Below are 18,705 nucleotides of genomic sequence, written 5' to 3' on the forward strand. Positions count from 1 at the left end.
TATCACTGGAGAGTAGTTTTGTTCACAAATATTTTTAATGTCAATTTAAAACCCCTACTGATTAATCCTCTTGAATACACAGCTAAATAATCAAGGCAGGGAAGAGTTTCTGGGAGGTTTTATGGTTTTAGAAGGGATTAAAACCGTGAGAGCTACCTTGATCCATGGTAGGAATGATTCTATCTGGAGATGGATGTTGTGCCGAAATAACCTCAAAAGGTCTTTTCAGCTGGTAGAAGCTGATTCGACATTTATTTATTCATTTTCATTCATTTCTTTTCTTTTCCATCCATTAACTCAAATTATTTAGTAATGATATCCTGATAACAGTTAATTATCTCCAAGGAAATTATTCTGAGTTCCCATAGGACACACATGCAGCTGGTTTTGTGTTCACACACTGAGAATGCTGGGGTCGAGCAAACCATGGTAATAGTGACTTCATTGAAAGATGATGTTACATTGGGAGAAGCATTCTTTTTGCCTTAACCCCAAGTGTTTAACTCATAAATCCTGAGCCTTCAGCTAGAATTCATCTTCCTGTTCTGGCCCTGTCCTCAGCACCAGGATCCTGAGCTGTGTGTTTCCATCTCTTGAACCACAGGAGTCCTGGGCACGCACATGAAACCCACTAATGGGCTTGTTGGATCCCAGCTGTGACTTTCAGCACCAGGTGGCCCTTAGCTGTGACTTTAATTTCTGTGTCCTTCACTACGAAGTGAAGCCCCATAGATGCTGAATGACCAGATCTTGGTCATGCATTGTGCTGAAAGGAAACCAGCACAGGGGGAGGTGAGCAGCATATGAAACAAAATCATGTATTTACAACCAGCGACATGACTTACTGGCATGTCCTTTGTTCAAACACTATTAAGAATTTAAAAATCATGACAGCAGAGTGATAAAGCAAGCGTGGGGTCCTTCTGAATGCAGGGCTTTGTACACTGAAGATACAGTTTTTGAGCTCCTTTTCATTTATTACTAAATTAATGGCAGGAATCCTGAACGAAGGGATATTCCCTATGAGACATGACACCTCAAATGAAACAAGAGCATTCTTCCTTATCTTGAAGTCTGCTCCCTCTCGCCAAGTTCCTCACTCATCAGGACACCTTTGTGCTCACAGGTCTTCAGCAGCGCTGGGTGGCCACGATTGTCCACACAGAGAGGGCAGTCAGCAGCGTGAGGTGGTTCTGCCTGCTGTGGTCTCACCCCAGGAACAGAAAGCAAGACTCCTGGATGGAGCTGAAGGTGCTCAGCTGGGCTTGTCAGGAGTTCCATCTGTCAGTGAATTGACAAGAAACAGAGCAAAACGACTCCTGCAATGTTGATGAGCCTGCCCCTGGGATTTGGAAACCTGATAACAGAGAAAACCAATATAGACACAGGACTTTAACAGGATTATGGTCAATTAAGCAAATTAGAAAAGGATACTTGAAGGAGTATTTGGGACACAGGAATCAAAAACACCAGGGAGACATGAGGATTATTCCTAAGATTCTAGACTACAGCAATACATAGATAACTAACACCAGAATATTAATGAGGAATTATATCATTGCAGGAATAAAATTTATACTGAATTACAAACTGTTTGCACAAAAGTCAAGAAAAACTTGAAAGGCTTATGTCAAGAAGCATTCTTCCCATCCAAACTTCAGTGGTGCATTTATTTTGGATTTGACCCTCTGGGGAAGGGGCATGACCTCTCTCAACAAGAAGGTTCTGGGGACCAGGCAGAGAGAATGACGTCTCAGGGTGACTTCCTTGAGAGCCCTGTTCCCCTTTCATCAACACACAGACCCAGAAGACCTCTCTGTCCTGTAGCACCTGCCATGAGCATCAGGCTCCTGTGCTGTGTGGCCTTTTCTCTCCTGTGTGCAGGTAAGTCCCGGGCAGGGCCCCTGTGTGGATTTCAAGACCCAGAGCCTTCCCATTGAGGCTGCAGCATTGGCTTTGTTCTCCTTCTCTGTAGGTCCAGTGATTGCTGGGATCACCCAGGCCCCAAGATCTCAGATCCTGGCAGCAGGACGGAGCGTGACACTGAGATGTACCCAGGATATGAGACATAATGCCATGTACTGGTATAGACAAGATTTAGGACTGGGGCTAAGGCTCATCCATTACTCAAATACTGCAGGTACCATTGGCAAAGGAGAAGTCCCTGATGGTTATAGTGTCTCCAGAGCAAACACAGATGATTTCCCCCTCACGTTGGTGTCTGCTGTACCCTCTCAGACATCTGTGTACTTCTGTGCCAGCCGTGACTCCACAGTGCTGCACAGCCATCTCCTCTCTGTACATAAATGGGGGGGAGGCTCTGCCCTCCTCCCCGACCCCAGACTCAACCATGTCCTTGGCAGAGTTCTCAGCACCGGGAATCTTGGAAGCACAATGGGTACTGGGCAGTGTGAGCCTGTCTGTGCCAGGTGCCTCTGTAGGCAGTCCCAGCCAGGCCTGGACTGGTCCCAGAGCCTCAGATGTCTCTTTTGTTGCTCTCTGGTCTTTCCTCCAAGCTCTCTTTTTGAGATGGGACCAGGGCTTTCCCAGCTGTTACTTTTCTACTCATCATCCTGAGTCCGAGGCCCCCAGGATGGAACAGGATTTGTATTTCAAATCCGTCTAGACTCCTGTCTCTCTCTGGGGGCCACGTTGCTTCCTCTCTCCAGGGTTTCCTCCAGTCCCCACTCTCATGTGGCCCGCCTTTCCCATCTGAGCAGTCACCCCCGAAGGCCTTGCTGGGCCTCTCCACACCACCTCCCCTCCCCTTTCTACTGCAGCCATGAGGCTGCCTCTTCTGTGCCTCCTTCCTTTCCATCACAGAGACCTCAAAGGCCATTTCCTCCACCCTGGGCTAGTGCCTTCCTTTCTGCAGTGGTCAGCTTCTACCTGCACTTCTGATCTTAGCATGATCAGCCTCTCCTACTGGAAGCACTCCCTCAACTCTCAGCTGAGGTCAAATTTCAGTTTCCCTCTCATAAGCTTACAGAATCATGTGCCTCTTAGTAAAGTTCAGCACAGTTGCAATTTTTCCAACACTTGTTTTATTCCTTTTGTGCTCCACTTAATTTTAAACTCCATGAAGCTGAAGGCTGAGCTTGTTACATTCACCACCAGCAGTGCCTGGCAGACAGGGAGTCCTCATTCATTTCACAGAGAATGGATGAGTGAGTGACAGGTGAGTGAGTGATGAGTGGGTGAATGAACCAGTAACAGGAACACACTAGATTCATTGTACCCTGGCAGAGGTCTAGAGTTAACTTTGCCTGAGATGCTCTGCTATGAGCTCATCAAGGAGCACTCACTTGTTGAACAAGCATAGGACCATGCATGGTGCAAGCCAGTTTGTCAGTCTGGGAATTTCCAATTTAAAATATGATGTGTTCTTCAAGCTGAATGAGGGTAAACTCTCTGTATATAATTCTAATATCTAAGCTATTTCTTAAAGTTTTGGGTTAGGAACAAAAAAAATCCCTGAAGAGGGCACATTTGTAGTTTTAGGATTTTTAAAATATATTGATATTATTTTCCCTTGGAAGAACAGGATGGGAACAGCCTTATAGTTGCTAATTTGTGGAGAAGGTATCATGTAAAAGTAAGAGAAAATCAGAATTGTGTTCTAGAGGGTACATTGTGGCTGTCCTGAGAACATGTTCCCCAGGAACCTAAACCATGAGCGTGTTCAGGAACCCAGAGTGCAACAGACAATTCTTGGCCCCATGAATTTTGCGGTAAGACTGGAGACAGTTGGAAAAACTATGGAGTCTTGAAGTTCTTCACTCTCAATGCAGGCCTCTCTTGAACACCACAGATTAATGTCAGACAAATATGCTTCTACTATTATGACTATTAAAACAAGAACCAATGAAGAGAAGTGAGCAGAAACAAAAAGCAATTGAAGTGTATGAAGACAAGAAATTTTTACCATTAAAAGATATGCAAGTTTGTACAATTATATTTAAAGGAAATTGAAATGTGAACAAGAAAAAAAGAGACTGTCAGAAGCCATCAAGGTAACGTTAAAAATAATCAAATTCAATACAGAAATGATTAAGATTATCACTGAAAACCAAATGGAAATGAAGAAAAGATGAAATGCTTCTAAGAGATTATTAGTGATGTCAAGGACAGAGCTGAAGAAGTTACATAGAATGCAGCACCGAAAATTAAATATGTAACCTTAGAGAGAGCTTAAGGGTGGTTTCCAGCATAGTAGAATATATAATTTTTAATTATATATATTGCTTTATATATATAAATATATATATTTCCCATTTTTCTTATAGATAATTTAAGTTTCAGAAAAAGAAAGTAGAGGGAATAAGTGATTGTGATGAGACATTAGCTGAGAATTTTCCAGAGGTGTTTCAGGACCTAAATTCTCAATTTCAAGAATTCAAATGAATATGAAATAAGCTAAATGTTTATATTATAATGAGATTGTGGAATATAAGTGACAAATAGATGATTCTAAAAACAGTCGAAATGAAAAGATAAATCTCTCCTAGTGGAATAGACTGAAAAGATCAATGAAAGTCAAGAAAGAGGATCAGAAATAACCATTTAGTCAGAATTATAATCCCCATTAATTAAATACTGAGATGGAGGAAAATATATTTACAAGTGGAAAAATAAAAAAAAAGACTATGAGTTTTCCCACAAGGTATCTTTTCTGAATTATAGTCAACAAAGGTGGGAAGTAGTCCCAGAAGAAAGGCATGAGGTGCAGCTTGTGAGGGAACACATGTGTTGGGACAGCCCTGTTGGGCACATGTGACTCGGGGAATGGAGGAGGCTGGGGCATCAATGGGATGGCACAGGGGACCCTGACTTGCAGGAAAGACAATGAGCTCATCCCTTGGTGCCTTTTGTTGGGGGCACTGTTGGCACATCCTAGAGAACATGCCCAGCAGACAGAGGAGCGCCTGTGGGGTGAGGAGATAAACTCAGAGATGCAGCATGAGGCCTCCAGCTCCAGACAGCTCTGGGGCACAGAGTGAAGACCGATGCATTGATGTTGTTTAAAAGGAGCTGATAAATACCTAAAGCAGTCATCCAAGTGTGTTCTAATATAAATCCTGTGTTCCTGAGGTTGTGGGGATTGAGAGAGGAAGTGATGTCACTGTGGGTACTGTTCTGGGTCAGAACAAGGACGTCCCTCCTCCTCTGCTCCTGCTCACAGTGACCCTGATCTGGTAAAGCTCCCATCCCGCCCTGACTCTGTTATGGGCACCAGACTCCTTTGCTGGGCAGTCCTGTGCCTCCTGGGGGCAGGTGAGTCCTCAGACACCAACCAGTCTCATTGTGTGTGTGTGTGTGTGTGTGTGTGTGTGATTAGTACAACTGTTTTCCTCATTCTGTTCTCAACTTGTGTCTCCACAGATCACACAGGTGCTGGAGTCTCCCAGACCCCCAGTAACAAGGTCACAGAGAAGGGAAAAGATGTAGAGCTCAGGTGTGATCCAATTTCAGGTCATAATGTCCTTTACTGGTACCGACAGAGCCTGGGGCAGGGCCCAGAGTTTCTGATTTACTTCCAAGGCACGGGTGCAGCAGATGACTCGGGGCTGCCCAATGATCAGTTCTCTGCAGTGAGGCCTGAGGGATCCGTCTCTACTCTGAAGATCCAGCGCACAGAACAGGGGGACTCAGCCGTGTATCTCTGTGCCAGCAGCTTAACCACAGCATGACACGATCGCCTCCTTCCTTCTCATAAATCTCCTCTTCTCTCTCCTTGCTTCCTTATGATACTATTTTGCACCAGCACATCCTCATCTCACACCACTCCACTGCCTCTTCCAGAATCATCTCTTGCATGTCTGCTGCTAATCAGTGAATGTGCGTTGTACACGTTAATCATTTTCTGTGGAAGGCCCTTTGCTGGTCTTCATTATCCATCTTTATTTTCCACATTGGATACTGCCCCCTTCAAGATTACTTGTTGCCTACAAGGGATCCTACTTTTTACATTCAAATTTTACTTTTTATTAATACGTATTTGATGCCATCTTAAAGGCAATCTCATTACTGTCCCAATCTTTTGCTAATCTTTATGTTAATGGTAACATTGATTGTTATTTTGGGGGACATGTATTTCATCTTTGGTAATGAAATGAAATAACTACGCACTTCAATTCCTGTATGTTCTTCCTACTTTAGAGTAAATCCAATTTTCTTCCATTCCTCACATTCTATCCCGCTCCCTTTATATGATAGTTTTAAGAGAGAAAATATTAGACTCTAACTGCAGCTATGTGATGAGTTATTTAGAATGAGAGTGGAATATTAAGCTTTGAGTAAAGCAATAGTCAGGGTTAGAACTAGTGTTGGAATCAGGGTTTAGGGAAGTTGCTCGTAAAACCTGCAGGATGACACTTCTGGAATAGTTTCTCACTCACTCTGCAGACATTTCCCAGCATCCCTTGGGCCATTGCAAAAGCAATGATGAAACTTCACGTATTGGCCATGAGATGGCACTGTGGTCCACTGGGATCTAAGGGACTCTGGGGAGAGCCTGGGAGAGTAACCTAGGAAAGGAAGGGTTAAGAAAAATTAGGGCTGGAATCCAATATTTTGCAGATTGTTGCAGCAGTTTTCAGTTATTGCTAGGCTACCTACAGCTATGCAAGCTGCAGGAAATACCTCTAATCTTTAATGAGATCCACAGTTGAAGAATTTTGGCCTGGCAGCATTGGTGTCAAGCACAGGTGCAGAGGAGCAACTGCCTCAAAGGAACATGGGAAAGCTAGGGGCGGGCTGTGCCCTAAGCTCAGTATGTCTCTGCTGCACCCCATCTTCCCTGCAGACCTCGCCGGGCAACAGCCTTCATGAGAGGAGGTGGATCCTGCCTGAGACCAGTCAGAAGGCCTTGGACCACCTGGAATCCGTAGGCATGGGGGGTGACACCACAGGCCCACCAGACTATTCCCTAGAGAGCAGCCTCTGAGCCCCAGCTCACAGTCCTGAAGATCACTGCACTTAGTTGGGACAGCCCCTCCTCACTCTGACCCTACCATGAACCCCAAACTCTTCTGTGTGACCCTTTGTCTCCTGGGAGCAGATAAGCTCTGGAAACAGCTGCAAAACCCTGTCATGGGTTTGCAATGTCTGGGCTCCAAGCCTTTTTTCACCTTTCCTCTGCAGAGTCCCCCTATTTCTTAAGTCTTGTCTTCACTTTCTGTCTGCGTCTCCAGCAGGCTCTGTTGATGCTGGGATCACCCAGATGCCAAGATATCACATTGTACAGAAGAAAAACAGATGATCCTGGAATGTGCTCAGGTTAGGAACAGTGTTCTGATATGACAAGACCCAAGATGGGGGCTGAAGCTGATCCACTATTCAGGTAGTGGTCACAGCAGGACCAAAGTTGATGTCACAGAGGGGTACTGTGTCTCTTGAAACAAGCTTGAGCATTTCCCCAACCCTGGCATCCACCAGCACCAGCCAGACCTATCTGTACCTCTGTGGCAGTGCATCTGCAGCCCTGCACAGCCAGCTGCTCTCTGCACAAAAAAGGCAGTCACAAGCTGGAGGTGGGCACTCCTTACGGAAGCCCGTGTCTCAACCAGAAGAAAAAGCTGCCCTTTCTGAAGCTCTTCCCAGACTTCCCAGCAATGGGATCTCACTCTATGTGTGCTCCTGCAGCATAAAACTTAGAGTGAGCTGGGTCTATCACTGTAGTGTGGATGTGTAAATGCAAACAACTTAATGTTATTTTGGTCAATTTGGAATATTCTGGTAATTGTGCAAAGGAACAGTAGCTTCCAACAAGAAATTCATATTTCACTTTCTTTTCAGGGGAGAAGAAAAAAGCAGAAAGCAGCTGGAAAGCTTTGGCCTGCTTGAGTGATCTGGGATTCTCACATAGCACACAAAACACCACCTTGGCTTTGGTGCCTTTGGATACCAAGCATGTGTTCCCTGGAGGACAAGAAAATCCAATTTTTTTGTTATAAAGTTATAAACACACAAGTGAATAATCCACTTAGGGAGAATGTTAATAAATGCAACAAACTCTGCCATTAGACCTGAAGATAATCAGCTAGTAGAATTATCAAAAAGAGATTGCAAGTCTCTTACTAAGTACCAGTTTGATTTCCTCTGAGGATAGATGAAGGAAGGAACTTAATTTTTACCATCACAGTGGCTTGGATTAGAATCCATGAGTTCCTTAACTTGTTTTTCTTTTCTTTTTTTTTTTTAGAGACGGAGTCTCGCTCTGTTGCCCAGGCTGGAGTGCAGTGGCGCGATCTCGGCTCACTGCAAGCTCTGCCTCCCAGGTTCACACCATTCTCCTGCCTCAGCCTCCCAAGTAGCTGGGACTATAGGCACCTGCCACCATGCTCGGCTAATTTTTTGTATTTTTAGTAGAGATGGGGTTTCATTGTGTTAGCCAGGATGGTCTCGATCTCCTGACCTTGTGATCCACCCACCTCGGCCTCCCAAAGTGCTGGGATTACAGGCATGAGCCACCGCGCTCGGCCCCTTAACTTGTTTTTCTTGTAAAATATTACAAAATAATATAGAACACACATTTTACTTTCCTTTAGCCTGTAGCCCTCTTTAGCACCTACAGGGAGAAGCCCATATGCCCGGTTAAGACTTCTTATGTTGGGATCCATTAACCGAAGGACTGGGAGGTCCATAGCCCGTAGCGGGGCTTCACAGGAAGTGCAAGCCCTATGTGCAGAGAACCCCATATGTCTCTTCTGTGCCCAGTGTCCCCCTGTAAGGCTGCCAAGGAAGGAGTCCGGGTTGCCCAGGACCCCACTCACAAAAGGGAGCAGGTTGCTTGCTTGGCAAAAAAATCAATTCACCAATTGGCCAATCTGCTGAAAGTCAAAATGAAAGGCTAATATGTGAGACCAATGAATGCCCAATTTCTCAAATTATTAAATTTATAACTGTTCATGGTTCTTGGTATGACTTCAACAGCAAGTGAGCATTTTTTTTTCTTTGTTTATAGCTTTCTTTCAGCCATTGATCCTCGGTTGTGTCTTAGCCTCTTATCAGTCCAGCTCATTTTAATACTAAATTTGACAGTTGTGTATCTCAGCAAGAAGCACGTCTCACATTCTCCATATTTTATGTGGTCATGAGTGTGTTCCTGTCTTATCCTGATTTTATGTGATGCATTTCTAAATAGGACTGTACAGAATACAAGCATCTATTTGTATATGACTCTCATCTTTTATGGGGAGAGGTCAGAGTAGGTGAGCGTGCACCATGATTCTCTGCTGGAATCTCTTTGGATTCTATGTCCCCTGTCACATGGTTTATTTTCATATGCATATTTCTCATGGTTCTCCTGACTCTTTTAGCAATGCTCATTGCAGGATGTTAGAAATTTTATTACTTTTAATGGCAGAATGTTAGAAATTGTGTTGACTCTTAAGGCAAAATAAAATACCCGGACTCGCTTTTCCATTGCTGTGTCTATTAGTCGTGGTCCTGGAGATATCAAGGAGGGACAAAAGGAATATTTGCAAAGGTGTGGCAGGGTTAAGGGAACCCAATAAGAGAAGTAGAAGTAGCCTAAGAATAGCAGAATCTTTGGCTCTTATTCACATTGGCCTGAAATAAGTAGGAGAGGATGTAAATCCCAAAGCATCAGGTACTGTAGCTTTAAGGCAAGGCTGCCTATAAGGTGCTGTAGCCTTTGGTAGGGAAAAGTAACCAATATAAAATAATTAAGCAAGAGGAGAGCCAGGCCATAGATTAATCAGAACAAGTGGTGACCCTACCTCCCTCTACTCTCCTGCCATTGTCTCCCATTAGCCAAACTCACTCTGGAGTTAGAGAAGAAGAGAGCCAGTTAACATAATACACTGGGGTCAGCCTCTGAAGGCAGGGTGGATCTGGAGAAATTAAATTATCCAGATCACTATGCATAAGATGGCCTTGAGGGTGCTGAATCCCAAATTGTCTGGCTAGGTCTGTGCTGTGAGCTGATAAAGCCCTAGTATTATTTCTGGGGAATCTGTACTCCTAATAATTTACAGACAACCGAGGTCTGCTTTGGATCTGATCAGATAGACTAAATCTTGGGGACTTTGCACCACTGGCCACTCAAGGGAGGGGCTGGAAATATTTTCTGAGGACAAAAAAAATAGAATTAGAAAATTTGGTTGAATCTAGCGTCAGAGAGATGACCTTAGAACAGCCAGGGAGAGATGGAAGAGGAAGGTTTAATCACAGGCTCCTTACCCTCTGCTGATGGGCATGTGTGTGAGCTCCAGCATGGAGCACCACAGCACTAGGTGGGAGGAGGGTGAGAGGGCAGTGGGGCAGCCTGGGAGCTAGAGCAGTGTAGGCAGAAGAGCAACTGTCTCATCACAGAAGCTTCTGCCCTCACCCAACCCTTCTGCTCGGCAGGACAGGGAGGGGAGCACTGGACCTCAGGAAGCCTTTAGGGGGAGGACACAGGACAGTGACATCACAGGATACCCCTCCCATCAGGAAAATCAAGGCCCAGAACTCACTCGGCTCTTCCCCAGGAGGACCAAGCCCTGAATCAGATGCAGTGCTGCCTGCCCCACTGTGCCATGGGCCCCGGGCTCCTCTGCTGGGCACTGCTTTGCCTCCTGGGAGCAGGTGAGTCCTGTGCACAGGACAGCAGCCCCATTCTCAGCTTTCCCACCCCTATGTCCTCCATTTTACATTAGGGAGGACCTCCAGGCTGTCTGCTGTGCTCATCCTCCATCTGCTTTTCCCACAGGCCCAGTGCAGGCTGGAGTCACCCAAAGTCCCACACACCTGATCAAAATGAGAGGACAGCAAGTAACTCTGAGATGCTCTCCTTTCTCTGGGCACACCAGCGTGTCCTGGTACCAACAGTCCCTGGGTCAGGGGCCCCAATTTATCTTCGAATATGCTAATGAGTTAAGGAGATCAAAAGGAAACTTCCCTGATCGATTCTCAGGTCGCCAGTTCCGTGACTATCACTCTGAGATGAATGTGAGTGCCTTGGAGCTGGGGGACTCGGCCCTGTATCTCTGTGCCAGCAGGTTGGCACAGCCCTGCAGAGTCACTGGAACTCTGTGCACTAATCTCTCTGCTTCCGTATATGGCAGTCTCAGACCAGACAGCTGTGAGAACCTGGGGCCTTCAGGGGGAAAGAAAAACAACTTCAGGACTCTGAACAAGGCTGGCGGAAACAAGGACAGGAGGATCTGCTCAGAGGATGGTGCTGCTTCAAGATGTTCACGGCAAAATTACTTTCTTTGTCGGATGCTGTACACCATAGTGATAGAGTAGCTGGCACTCTCCTTTTTAGAAAAGGAAATTCATTTTGGTGTCAGGATTGTTCGACAGATGTGTAGTATAGAAGGTAAAATCTCAAGGGTTGGCTTTATGTAATTAAGGGAGAGGAAATTGAGATTTGGTTTGGAGAAATTTGAGGAGACAGAACATGATTAAAGATTATTAAAAAAATAGAAGTAGAGCTACCAGATGATAAAAAATTGTGTTCTCTGCAACATAACCTGTCAAAGTTTTCAATTGCTAGAAAATATGCAGCAAGACCTTGTAGCAACTGGCATCACCCCAAGGCCAGTCTAGGATGGTCATCACCACGTAGCCACTTGCCCCGTGGGAGGGCCCTGGCGCTGGTTCCAGTGTCTTCCTTCTGGACTTAGATCTCAATTCTCAAAACAGAGGAATTCATTTTACTGCTGAAGGTAAACAGAAAAAGGCTCTCCCATTTCCCCAAAGATACATCCTCCTTCCCTTGTATCTCTTTCTGACACTCACCGCCCAGATCTATCACCTTCTGTGATCAAACACCTCTTTGAATATTTCCTAAAACTCTGCAGCCTTTACATTCTCTGCATTTGTGCTCAGTATTTCCATGTCTTGGAAGGACCTTTTGTCTCCCAAGAAACAGACAGACTCTGCTTATCGGTCAAGGATGGGCTCACACCTGCTTTCCTCTTCGCTTCTTACCATGACATTCCCCAGCATTGTACTATACCACCATCTTTATTATTTTCCTAGGAAAAGTCAAGTATTAATTAAATATATAATGAAAGTTATTTGATGTTGTGAAATGTATGTTAATTCCTGCTTATATAGAGTTCTGGAATATTATTACTTTTATTAATGTGAGGGATATTATTAACCACTAACTATTCCTGGTTAGAGATCAAAGTCACTTCTGCGTAGTGATAGCAAATGTGAGAACCAACTGAATCTGTTTGAATTACAGCTGGCAGTGTTATTCATTTCAAAATTTTTATAACTTAGAAGTAACTTTTTAAAATCTAGAAACCCTTTTGTAAAATGCACTGTCTAAAATTTGGTAATAATGAACCTAAATACAAAATATGAAAACATATGGGTGTAATTAACCGGGATTAGCTGTGGAATATAGGGTTTCCAGGCTGGGTCTCCTTGATATCATCACACTGTTTAATCGTATGGCCTTCATAATTCTAGCTGGTCTCTACCATCTTAACATATTACTTGCAATTATGTAACAATTGTTTATTTTGTAATCAAAATGTTGGTTCATGTGTCCTTCGACTCCATTGGTGAAGGGTGGATTTGAAAATCAACCATAAATGGACTCTTCTGGGAAAGCATGGAGGGGGTGTGTAAGAGAGTGGGGGTGGCAGGAGTGGGGGCATCTCTGTTTCTGATTTGGACAATTTGAGCATATCACGTCAGGAGGTATGAATCCGTGAGACTGTAGACTGTTGGCCACTTGGAGGCGCTGTGGCTCCACAGTGCTGCAGAGAACTCAGTGGAGGGGTGGGAGAGTGGCCAAGAGAGGAGGGCTGAAGGGGATGCCTGGCTGCCTGCTGGCATCAGAGGGGTGGATGGAATTCCCTGAGTGGGGCCTGGACTTGTAGAGTTAAGCACAAACTCTCATTGCCTTGGAAGAGTTGGGGTGCCAGAGGCCTCCGTTTGCACCAAGAAGGGAGTGTCTCTGCTGCTGCACAGGCAGTGGAGGGTGAAGGGGCTGGGGTGGCAAGGGCTGGGGAATCAGTGTCAGGGCAGGGACAGGGCGGGCAGAGGAAAGTAAGGTGTGATGTGGGTATGTTGGGACTGTTCAGTCCTCCTCACCTTTAGCTTCTGGCCTGTGCAAGACAGGAATAGTACATGGAGTAGCAGAACCTGAGGCCTGCCAAAGAGTACAGTGGGCTGGAGTGGTCTGCAGGGGAAAGTATGTCAGTGCGGTGACATCACAGGTCAATGCTCCTATCAGGAAGAAGGGAGCTTGGGAACTGCAGAATGCTTACTACAGAGACACCAGCCCCAAGCTAGGAGATCCTGCCATGGGCTTCAGGCTCCTCTGCTGTGTGGTCTTTTGTCTCCTGGGAGCAGGTGAGTCCTGGGCACAGCTTGAAAGTCTCTGGTCTTCATTTCTTGTCCCTGAAATACATGCGGGCCAATGATGGCTTCAGCAGGAGGCTTTCTTCTGTGCCTTATGGTTAACTTTTGTCTTCTGACACACAGGCCCAGTGGATTCTGGAGTCACACAAACCCCAAAGCACCTGATCACAGCAACAGGACAGCGAGTGACGCTGAGATGCTCCCCTAGGTCTGGAGACCTCTCTGTGTACTGGTACCAACAGAGCCTGGACCAGGGCCTCCAGTTCCTCATTCAGTATTATAATGGAGAAGAGAGAGAAAAAGGAAACATTCTTGAACGATTCTCCGCACAACAGTTCCCTGACTTGCACTCTGAACTAAACCTGAGCTCTCTGGAGCTGGGGGACTCGGCTTTGTATTTCTGTGCCAGCAGCGTAGCACAGCCCTGCATGAGCATCAGACTTCTGTGCAATAACAATCCTGCCCCACTCAGGAAGTGACGGTGAGGGGAGGGCTGCCAGCCAGAGCGGCTCAGGCCCTGGAGAGTGGACAGGGCTTTCCCAGGCACTCTCTGGTGCTTCTGTGTGTGATCTGGTTTACTGCTCACTGAAACTGTGTAAGTGAAGTATTATTTTACCTGTTTATATATCTGAGGGACAGCAGATGTCCTGGGGCTCATATTTAGTAGCTAGCTGAAGTCTATTTTTTCAACACCTCTGCACTGTCCCTCTTCACTCCGGAGATCTGTCCTTTTACCTGGTGTCCCCTTTTTGTGTCCCCTAGAGCAGGATGCTAAGGTCATGATAACTTCTTCCCTGACAAGTCCAATGGACACATGATTTCCAGGCAAAACATATCTATTTATTCTTTACTGTGATTAAAAAAAAGAAAGAAAAGAAAGGTGCAGTTTTCTGCTCTTTAGCCCTCCTATGGGCAAGGCCAGGTCATCTCTTTTACGGAGTCTGTATGAGGACAGAGCTTTCCTAGGTTCACAACAAAGAGCAGGAAATGTTTTTTATGGGGCGTGTAGTCTTCCTGTGCCTGATGCAATCTGCCATCAGGGAAAGGACATGAAAAATTGTTACTCATTAGTTAATATCTTTTATTCTTTTTTTTTTTTTTGAGACAGAGTTTCACTCTTGTTGCCCAGGCTGGAGTTCAGTGGTGCTATCTCGGCTCACTGCAACCTCTGCCTCTTGGGTTCAAGCGATTCTCCTGCCTCAGCCTCCCAGGTGGCCTCCACCACACGTGGCCAGTTTTGTGTTTTTAGTAGAGATGGGGTTTCTCCATGTTGGCCAGGCTGGTCTCAAACTCCTGACCTCAGGTGATCCGCCTGCCTTGGCCTCCCTATGTGCTGGGATTACAGGCGTGAGCCACACGCCAGGCCCATTTTTTTTCTTTATCAATGAATCTTTTGGGGCATCCTACTTTGTTTAAGGGATTATATCACATGAAATATACAATGAAAAAAAGATAATTGGAAAAAAGGGGAATTTTTAAAAAATGAAGAAAAAGGTGTTTCTTGCATTTGAGGGTTTCAAGGTCTGCAATTTTTGGTATACTCTAATTAGTTTACTCAATTTCTGATTTTAAAAATTTCCTCTTAACCTACAAAATGGGAGAAAATTTTTGCAACCTACTCATCTGACAAAGGGCTAATATCCAGAATCTACAATGAACTCAAACAAATTTACAAGAAAAAAACAAACAATGCCATCAAAAAGTGGGCGAAGGACATGAGCAGACACTTCTCAAAAGAAGACATTTATGCAGCCAAAAAACACATGAAAAAATGCTCACCATCACTGGCCATCAGAGAAATGCAAATCAAAACCACAATGAGATACCATCTCACACCAGTTAGAATGGCAATCATTAAAAAGTCAGGAAATAACAGGTGCTGGAGAGGATGTGGAGAAATAGGAACACTTTTACACTGTTGGTGGGACTGTAAACTAGTTCAACCATTGTGGAAGTCAGTGTGGCGATTACTCAGGGATCTAGAACTAGAAATTCCATTTGACCCAGCCATCCCATTACTAGGTATATGCCCAAAGGACTATAAATCATGCTGCTATAAAGACACATGCACATGTATGTTTATTGCAGCATTATTCACAATAGCAAAGACTTGGAACCAACCCAAATGTCCAACAATGATAGACTGGATTAAGAAAATGTGGCACATATACACCATGGAATACTATGCAGCCATAAGAAATGATGAGTTCATGTCCTTTGTAGGGACATGGATGAAATTGGAAATCATCATTCTCAGTAAACTATCGCAAGAACAAAAAACCAAACACCGCATATTCTCACTCATAGGTGGGAATTGAACAATGAGAACACATGGACACAGGAAGGGGATCATCACACTCTGGGGACTGTTGTGGGGTGGGGGGAGGGGGGAGGATAGCATTGGGAGATATACCTAATGCTAGATGACGAGTTAGTGGGTGCAGTGCACCAGCATGGCACATGTATACATATGTAACTAACCTGCACATTGCGCACGTGTACCCTAAAACCTAATGTATAATAATAATAAATAAAATAAAATAAAAAGATAGATTACTCTGTGAAAGCTGGATGACCATTGCCAGACAATTTAAAAAGTATATATATCAATATGAAATGGATTGATGATAATATTGCATATTATAGTTTATAGTACATGGATGATATTGCTTTTATCCATTTTCTTTATTTTTTGAAAGTTGAATTTGTGATTTTAAACATTAAAGATAATAGAAAAATTAAAAAAAAAATTTCCTCTTTCTTCTCTTTCTCTCTTTGGCTACCTACACCCTTTTGCCAGATTTTTAAAAGTTTTCAGTAACAATATTTAATATGAGTTCTACCCTTTTTATAGACTTATAAGCACACAACACAGTTTTATAATCTGTAGTCATAATATTGTACAGCAGATCTCTAGATCTTATTCATCTCGCATGATTGAAATTTTATACCCATTGGCAGCAACTCCGCATTTACCCCATTCCCCAGACCCTGACCACTACCATTCTAGTCTTTGCTTCCATGAATTGGACTATTTTAGATAACTCATGTAAATGACATTATGCAGATTTTTGTCTTTTTGTGATTAGCTTATCTCATTTAGCCTAATGTCCTACCAAGTATAGTGGTGACAATTTTACTTCTATCTTCCAGAGTTCACACGAATAGCTCCTTGACCAACTGTAACCCAGAATCATAAAGATAAAAGCATTCTTAGAAATACAACTTCTTGTCCTGGCTAAGTTGACTTAACACCACCCGGTACGGGATGGATTCTCCCAGGTTGAGGCATCTGGTCACATACCTGTTAAAACCTACCACGGTCTCCAGGCTCCACTTTTGGGGGCACCACTGCTGCCCAGGTGAATGTGGACACAACTTAGATGTCTCTGCCCTAGATTTTCCAGGCCCCAGCTACTGGCTTTTCTTTTAACCTGTGCCTGCAGTCTCCCTCCACTCAGACGCAGGGCTCTGCCTCCTGCTCTCATCTCCTTCCTGAGCTTCCACCCTGCTGGAGTTACATGGATATCAGGGCCCCTGGTCAAAGTGCAGCGACCCACTGAGTCAGTGGGTGGAAGCTCACCTCCAGCTGCCTTCGGGGGCCCAGTTCTGTTATACCCCAAGCAAGTGCTCTGGTCTCCCTTCGGGCTCCACAGTATGAGAAATGCGCTTCATGGATTCACAGCTGACCCCTAGCTCAGTAATCTGATGACAAACTCAAAGTGAAACTCTCAGAGCTGAGGGACTAGCCCTGCATTTCTCTGATGAGGGTAAGAATACAGTGCTGTAGAGATGCCTTCTTCCCTGTGTAGACCTGGCCCTAAACAGGAAAAACCAGACAGGGTAAAAGTGCCCAAATATGTCTGAGAAGACTGAAAGAAAATTTCCTAAGAAAATCCTTCTCCTAACTTCATTCAGTTCCCAGTAAGACACACCTCACCCTCTGACCCCCATATCAGCTGAGTACCTAGGATATCACATGTCCTAGTATCTAACCCCACAGCAACTAATTCAGATACTGGCCTCTTTCCAACCTCCACAAATGCTCTTGCCAATAGAGTTTTCTTGGCCGGTCGCGGTGGCTCACACCTGTAATCCCAGCACTTTGGGAGCCCGAGGTGGGCGGGTCACCTGAGGTCAGGAGTTCCAGACCAGCCTGGCCAACATATTGTGAAACTCCGTTTCTTCAAAAAAAAAAAAAAAAAAAAAACAAAAATTAGCTGGTCATGGTGGCGCATACCTGTGGGAAGCTGAGGCAGGAGAATTGCTTAAACCCAGGAGGCAGAGGTTGCTGTGAGCTGAGATCTCATCACTGCACACTCCAGCCTGGGCAACAGAGCAAGACTCCATCTCTTAAAAAAAAAAAAAAGAGTTTTGTCCTCTGACCACCAGGTCTATCTAGATATCTAGGCAGATTTAATTTATGATTAATTTGATCTCTTAATCCCATTAAAGGGAGAATGAAGAGCGTATGGTTTCAATGTAAAGTATATTTATTTTATTTTTAATGAGTTGGAACTAAGTAGTAAACTGAGGATATCACTCCATTACAGTCTTAAAACAACCCATGGTAAAACAAATCTCTTTACTAGGACTTTCTTTTTCACATTTTAGTTCCTAGTTACCCAGAGTCCAGAATAGTTAAGAGTTGAAGAGTCTCTCTATGACTGAGATGGTCTGCGGGGGTTTATAAATGAGCATTCACTTGTTGAACAAGCCTAGGGCCATTTTTTATGGAAGCCAGTTTGTCAGCTGGTCTGGGAATTTTTAATTTAAAATATGGTATGTTCTTTAACTTGAATAAGTATAAAGTCTACAAATATAATTTGCATATATAGGCTAGTGCCTGAAGATTTGGGTAGGACAAAAAGGAAAGAAGAGATAAGATTTGCAGATTTAGGAAGTTTCATTATATAAAACTTCAAGGGCTCATGGGCTCTAATTTGTGGAGATACTATAATGAAAAAGAATAAAAAAATCGGAATTCTCTTCTGGAGCCTACATTGGGGTCGTCCTGAGAAAAGATTATGATATGAGGAACATAATCCATGGTGTGCTTTGTAGCCCAGAGTGCAGCAGACAGTTCTTGACTCATGCATTTGGGGATGAGACTGGAGACACTTGTGGAAGGTATGGGCCGTTGAGGCTGTGCTGTAGCCTCTCCAAAACCCCAGAGATGAATGTCAGACAAATATACTGCCACTATGAAGAATATTAAAACAAAAAAACCATGAGGAAAAGTTAGCAGAATTCATAAACACTCGCAATAGGCAGCCTGAAGGTTTAAAGTTTAGCATCATGACATATGACAGTTTGAAGAGCTATAGTTAAATGCATACAAAAGACAATTGAAACCTGAACAAGAAAAAA

General features: G+C 44.2%; 1 protein-coding gene, 1 long non-coding RNA gene and 2 gene segments (V, D, J or C); 3 read left to right on the plus strand and 1 right to left on the minus strand.

The window, feature by feature from the left end:
* Positions 1–1,126: 1,126 nt before the first annotated feature.
* LOC100434153 (uncharacterized) lies at positions 1,127–5,000 on the plus strand. The gene is made up of 3 exons (XM_054560784.1): positions 1,127–1,884; positions 1,976–2,398; positions 4,759–5,000. The coding sequence occupies exons 1-3, from the start codon at positions 1,746–1,748 to the stop codon at positions 4,998–5,000; spliced, it is 804 nt and encodes a 267-aa protein (XP_054416759.1). The 5' UTR covers positions 1,127–1,745.
* A 156-nt stretch (positions 5,001–5,156) lies between these two features.
* LOC112134308 (probable non-functional T cell receptor beta variable 7-3) lies at positions 5,157–5,701 on the plus strand. The segment is given in 2 exon segments: positions 5,157–5,274; positions 5,383–5,701. Coding segments are annotated over 2 exon segments (357 nt in total).
* LOC129060503 (uncharacterized) lies at positions 5,694–7,321 on the minus strand. The gene is made up of 3 exons (XR_008527284.1): positions 7,131–7,321; positions 6,399–6,527; positions 5,694–5,825 (listed from the first exon to the last, which is right to left on the minus strand). It is a non-coding gene; the product is annotated as an uncharacterized LOC129060503 (long non-coding RNA).
* Positions 7,322–13,213: 5,892 nt separating this feature from the next.
* LOC100455287 (T cell receptor beta variable 9-like) lies at positions 13,214–14,247 on the plus strand. The segment is given in 2 exon segments: positions 13,214–13,326; positions 13,459–14,247. Coding segments are annotated over 2 exon segments (405 nt in total).
* Positions 14,248–18,705: the final 4,458 nt, after the last annotated feature.

Source organism: Pongo abelii, chromosome 6, assembly GCF_028885655.2.
Source record: "Pongo abelii isolate AG06213 chromosome 6, NHGRI_mPonAbe1-v2.0_pri, whole genome shotgun sequence".
Lineage (NCBI taxonomy): Eukaryota > Metazoa > Chordata > Mammalia > Primates > Hominidae > Pongo > Pongo abelii.